The sequence below is a fragment of the Alexandromys fortis genome, unplaced genomic scaffold (genome assembly GCF_014885135.2).
Source record: "Alexandromys fortis isolate MF-2015 unplaced genomic scaffold, M_Fortis_MF-2015_v1.1 scaffold_335, whole genome shotgun sequence".
Lineage (NCBI taxonomy): Eukaryota > Metazoa > Chordata > Mammalia > Rodentia > Cricetidae > Alexandromys > Alexandromys fortis.
In genome coordinates this window covers 181019-185963 of record NW_026068218.1, presented here as the reverse complement: position 1 = coordinate 185963, position 4945 = coordinate 181019, and the positions used below count along the sequence as shown (strand labels likewise).

The window sequence follows — 4945 nt, the reverse complement described above, 5'->3', positions numbered from 1 at the left end:
AAATATCTGGAACCTTTAAATCTCATTTATATACATGAACATAAATATGTAGAAAAGTAAGAGTTCAAAGGCTTGAAATGAAACTTGTGAGTTTCTGAATTTAAGGTACAGAAACAGACTTCTCTCTCTCTTTCTCTCTCTCTCGCTTCTCAATATTTGCCTTAATCTTTGTTTTGCTTAAATTAGATTTTTTTCATAAAATATATTCTGATTGCAGTTTTCTCACCCTCAACTCCTCAGAGATTCCCCCCTCCTCCCCATCGCCCCTCCCTTCTGAATCCATACCCTTTAAGTTTCTCTTAATAAATGATGGGATTCAGAAAATGTCTTCATTTTCTGTGCCAAAGAGATTCAAGTGATACCTGCAGAAGAAAGCATTCAGTGAGATCAAATAGTGTTAAGGAACAACATAACCAATAAGTTATAGCATCTCCACTGTAGTTCTACATTCTCAGAATTCAAGTCTTCCAGATTAATGACTTTGTGACATGAAAATAATAAACACTTTCTCTATGACCTATTCTTGTTCTTTAAGTTTTAAATTGGGCAGATGTTTTTCATTCATACCACAGCAAAGGCACTGAATTGCCCAGTAATCTACTCGCACTTTTAATGTAGCTGTGAAGGAAACTGGAGATGGGAAAAGGTTGAATCTTTCTTAGTGTATTCTCCTTTTTCAAATATAATACTAAAATTTGCTACATCTGGATTTCTGACTTAAGATATTTTTTCCAGTGGGAGAAGCAGGTGTTTCTATATGATTAGTCTGGGATAGAAGAAACATTCCCAACATATAACTCATAGGTGGGAAGGATCCATGACTGAGTATGGGTCATGCTCTAAGGCGGCTCTATTTTCTGTTTCCACAGATTGACTTACAGAAGAATGGACGCAGTAAATGTCTCTTTGGTGACTGAATTCGTTCTGGTAGGATTAACAGAAAAGCCTGAACTCCAAATGCCTTTGTTTTTTCTGTTCCTAGCAATGTATCTGGTCACTGCATTGGGAAATTTGTGTTTAATAATTCTGACTGTGCTGAATTCTCACCTGCACACGCCTATGTATTTTTTTCTCTTTAACTTGTCCTTTATAGACATTTGCTATTGTTCTGTGTTCACTCCCCAAATGCTAATGAACTTTATGTTAAAGAAAAATGTAATTTCTTACATTAGATGTATGACCCAGCTCTATTTCTTTATCTTCTTTGTTGTTTCTGAGTGTTATGTGTTGACTTCAATGGCCTATGATCGCTACATGGCCATCTGTAATCCACTATTGTACAATGTTGTCATGTCTCCTAAACTGTGTTTGAATCTTATGTTTGGTTCCTATTTTATTGCATTTTCTACTGCTGTGGTTCACACTTCATGCATGCTGAGACTGACCTTCTGTGATGCCAACATCATCAACCACTATTTCTGTGATATTCCTCCTTTGCTGCAGCTCTCCTGCACAAGCACATATGTGAATGAGCTTATGTTGTTTGTTGTTGGTAGTATCAACATCATTGTTCCTTCTGTAACTATCTTTGTTTCTTATGGTTTCATCCTCTCCAGTATCTTCCACATCAGTTCTTCTGAGGGAAGATCCAAAGCCTTCAGCACATGCAGCTCTCACATCCTTGCTGTTTCTCTGTTCTTTGGTTCAGCTGTGCTTGTATATTTCAAACCCTCCTCAACAGAGTCTATGAATGAAGGGAAAATCTATTCTGTCTTTTACACCAATGTGGTTCCTATGATGAATCCTTTAATCTACAGCTTGAGGAACAAAGATATTAAAGTTGCCCTTAGGAAAACCCTAAGCAGCAGGAACATTTGACTAGCTAACCAAGTTGTCTTTATGCCTCTTATTTTGGGCACAGATTTAGTTTCTATTGTTGGGCAATACTTCAGCTATATAATTTACCTTGTTTTTCTTTCCAAGAAAATATTCTATATCTTCAATTTTTGAATAGGCAGAAACCTCTGGAATCATAATGAATCCTCAGCTTTTTATATCATAAAAAATTGAACCTTCTTAATTAGGTTTAATATTTTGAAACTTTGCTTTAATTTTTGTCATTGCCACTATTTTTTATTCTATTTCTATTTAAAAATGATGATATTAAGCAACCTATTCGTTTCCCTCCATTCATTGCAAACTGATTGTTTTCTTCTTCTCATAATCTTTTTTTAATTAATTAATTAGTTTATTAAAGATTTCTGCCTCCTCCCCACCACTGCCTCCCATCTCCCTCCCCCTCCCCCAATCAAGTCCCTCTCCCTCAGTCAGCCCAAAGAGCAATCAGGGTTCCCTGCCCTGTGGGAAGTCCAAGGACCACTCACCTCCATCCAGGTCTAGTAAGGTGAGCATCCAAACTGCCTACGCTTCCATAAAGCCAGTACGTGCAGTAGGATCAAAAACCCATTGCCATTTTTCTTGAGTTCTCAGTAGTCCTCATTGTCTTCTATGTTCAGTGAGTCTGGTTTTATCCCATGCTTTTTCTGACCCAGGCCAGCTGGCCTTGGTGAGTTCCCGATAGAACATTCCCATTGTCTCAGTGTGTGGGTGCATCCCTCGCGGTCCTGAGTTCCTTGCTCGTGCTCTCTCTTGTTCTGCTCCTGATTTAGACCTTGAGATTTCAGTCTGGTGCTCCAATATGGGTCTCTGTCTCTGTCTCCTTTCATTGCTTGATGAAGGTTAATATTCAGGAGGATGCCTATATGTTTTTCTTTGGGTTCACCTTCGTATTTAGCTTCTCTAGGATCACGAATTATAGGCTCAATGTCCTTTATTTATGGCTAGAAACCAAAAACAATAAAGATGGTATCTTAAAGTTGTCTTGATTTGCGTTTCCCTGATTGCTAAGGAAGTTGAGCATGATCTTTAGTGTCTTTTGGCCATTTTAACTTCTTCTGTTAAGAATTCTCTGTTCAGCTCAGTGCCCCATTTCATAATTGGGTTGATTAGCATTTTACAGTCTAGTTTCTTGCATTCTTTATATATTTTGAAGATCAGCCCTTTGTCAGTTGTGGGATTGGTGAAGATCTTCTCCCAGTCAGCCTTTTTGTCTTAGTGACAGTGTTCTTTGCTTTACAGAAGCTTCTCAGTCTCAGGAGGTCCTGCTTTTTTTTCTTCTTCTCATAATCTAAAACAGTTACTCAAACTGTCAATAAAGTAACACTAGTATGCCAGTTTCAACTCTATGTAGGGCTAACTTATTTAGAAGCTGTTTCTTTGAATGTATATCAAACTACTGATTCTGCTGTTTTGTATTTCTTCCATTGTGAAGCCACATATCTCCTCCAACTGTCAGTGTCATTGATATAATTTATTTGCAATCAATTGCTTAATGAAACGGTATAATATCATAATGGTTCTAGGTTTCAAGCATAGTAAGTTTTTTCGCTATGGGAAGTTTAGCTTATTTACAAAATTAAAAATGAAACAATATGAATGTTTTAAGGGTCTAATAATTCAAGAAAAGAAGATCTGAAAAGAAAGAGTGCTTATAATAGGCATTAAGTAAGACTCCCAGACAGACAGTGAGTAAATAAGAGCCTTTTCCTTCAAAGAATCACGGAGGGTTTCTGAAAATTATATTACCATCTGAATATTAGCTTTCTTCTATAAAGCATTATAAATATTGCCCTTGCCTTATTAATCTCACATGATTCTTCACACCCACAATGACTGCACATTAATAGTGTTTTCAGTAAAGAAGATTATTTCATAGAGAAATGAAGACAGGCTATATTTTTGGTACAAGTAGAATGAGAAGTGGTAAATTAATAAATAGAGATGGTAGGTATTGAGAAACTAATTAGGGAGAAGGATTCAGCCAGTGCTGGGCAGCAATAGAAGCCTCTTTCTATGACTTCTTTTATCTTTTCTGGAACTTTCTGGAAATATTGTGAAGACTGAAACATCTCTCTGAACAGGTCAAAACGCTTAAGATAAATGTCAAAAAAAGATTAACCTGAAGGAAGATCCAGAGACAAGTAAATAATTTCATCATGGTTGATTTTATGTGGGATTCCTATATGGATTTTTTTCTTAGCAAAATAAACAAAATATGGCAAAATGTACTGTGTTTGCACAATCAAGTTATCGTGGACACAGATTATTTTCACGTAACTTTTGAAGAGCTCATTTTTTTTTCTATTCTCTGAATCAATTTGAGTAGATAAAATGTTTACAGTCAACATCATTATAAATCTTTCATCTGAAATACTAAAAACTGCAATAACTATGGCCAGGCATTTCATTCTAAATAGAGATTGTCCCAGAAAGCTTATGGGAGGAAAGTGGAATCCTGTGTATTTTTTAAAAAACAAATATTCTCTGCCTCAAGGATATTATTCCATTTCACATATCAACGAAGCATCAAAAAATGAAGTAAAACATTCACATTGTCCATGTAGATTTCTGTGACATCAGGCAGAGATGATTGTACATTTCTTTAGAGTAGATATTTGCCAGTGTTTAGTGATGTGAGTTGTCCCAGAACTGGTCACAAAAAAACAAACACCATTATAACAATATTGTCCACTTACTACTTTTTCTTTGTCCTTAGTTGGGCAATATGGACATAAAAAGGCCTCATAGATATGATCCCAAGGTAGAAATAAATTTGACAATAAAGGAACTGACAATTTCTCCGAGGTTTAACTACAGACAAAGATTAAATCAAATTTTGATCAATACTTTATCCCACTCAAGTTTTTTTTTTTTCAAGGCAACTTTATCATCTTTGTTCCTCAAGCAATAGGTTAAGGGATTAATCCTGGGAATCATGATAGTATAAAAGGTAGAAGAAATTTTATCCTCACCCATAGACCCATCTGAGGATGACTAAATCATCAATGAATCATGAATACAATACATCAATGATCAATGAATACATATGACTCAAAGAGCATAGAAACAGCAATTGTGTAAGAACTGCAAGGGCTGAAGGCTCTGG

General features: G+C 36.0%; 1 protein-coding gene across 1 annotated transcript; it reads left to right on the top strand.

Annotated features, from left to right (window-relative positions):
• Positions 1-882: 882 nt before the first annotated feature.
• LOC126493494 (olfactory receptor 8B3-like) lies at positions 883-1818 on the top strand. Its single transcript, XM_050130512.1, has one exon. The coding sequence runs from the start codon at positions 886-888 to the stop codon at positions 1816-1818; it is 933 nt and encodes a 310-aa protein (XP_049986469.1). The 5' UTR covers positions 883-885.
• The last annotated feature ends 3127 nt before the right edge of the window (positions 1819-4945 follow it).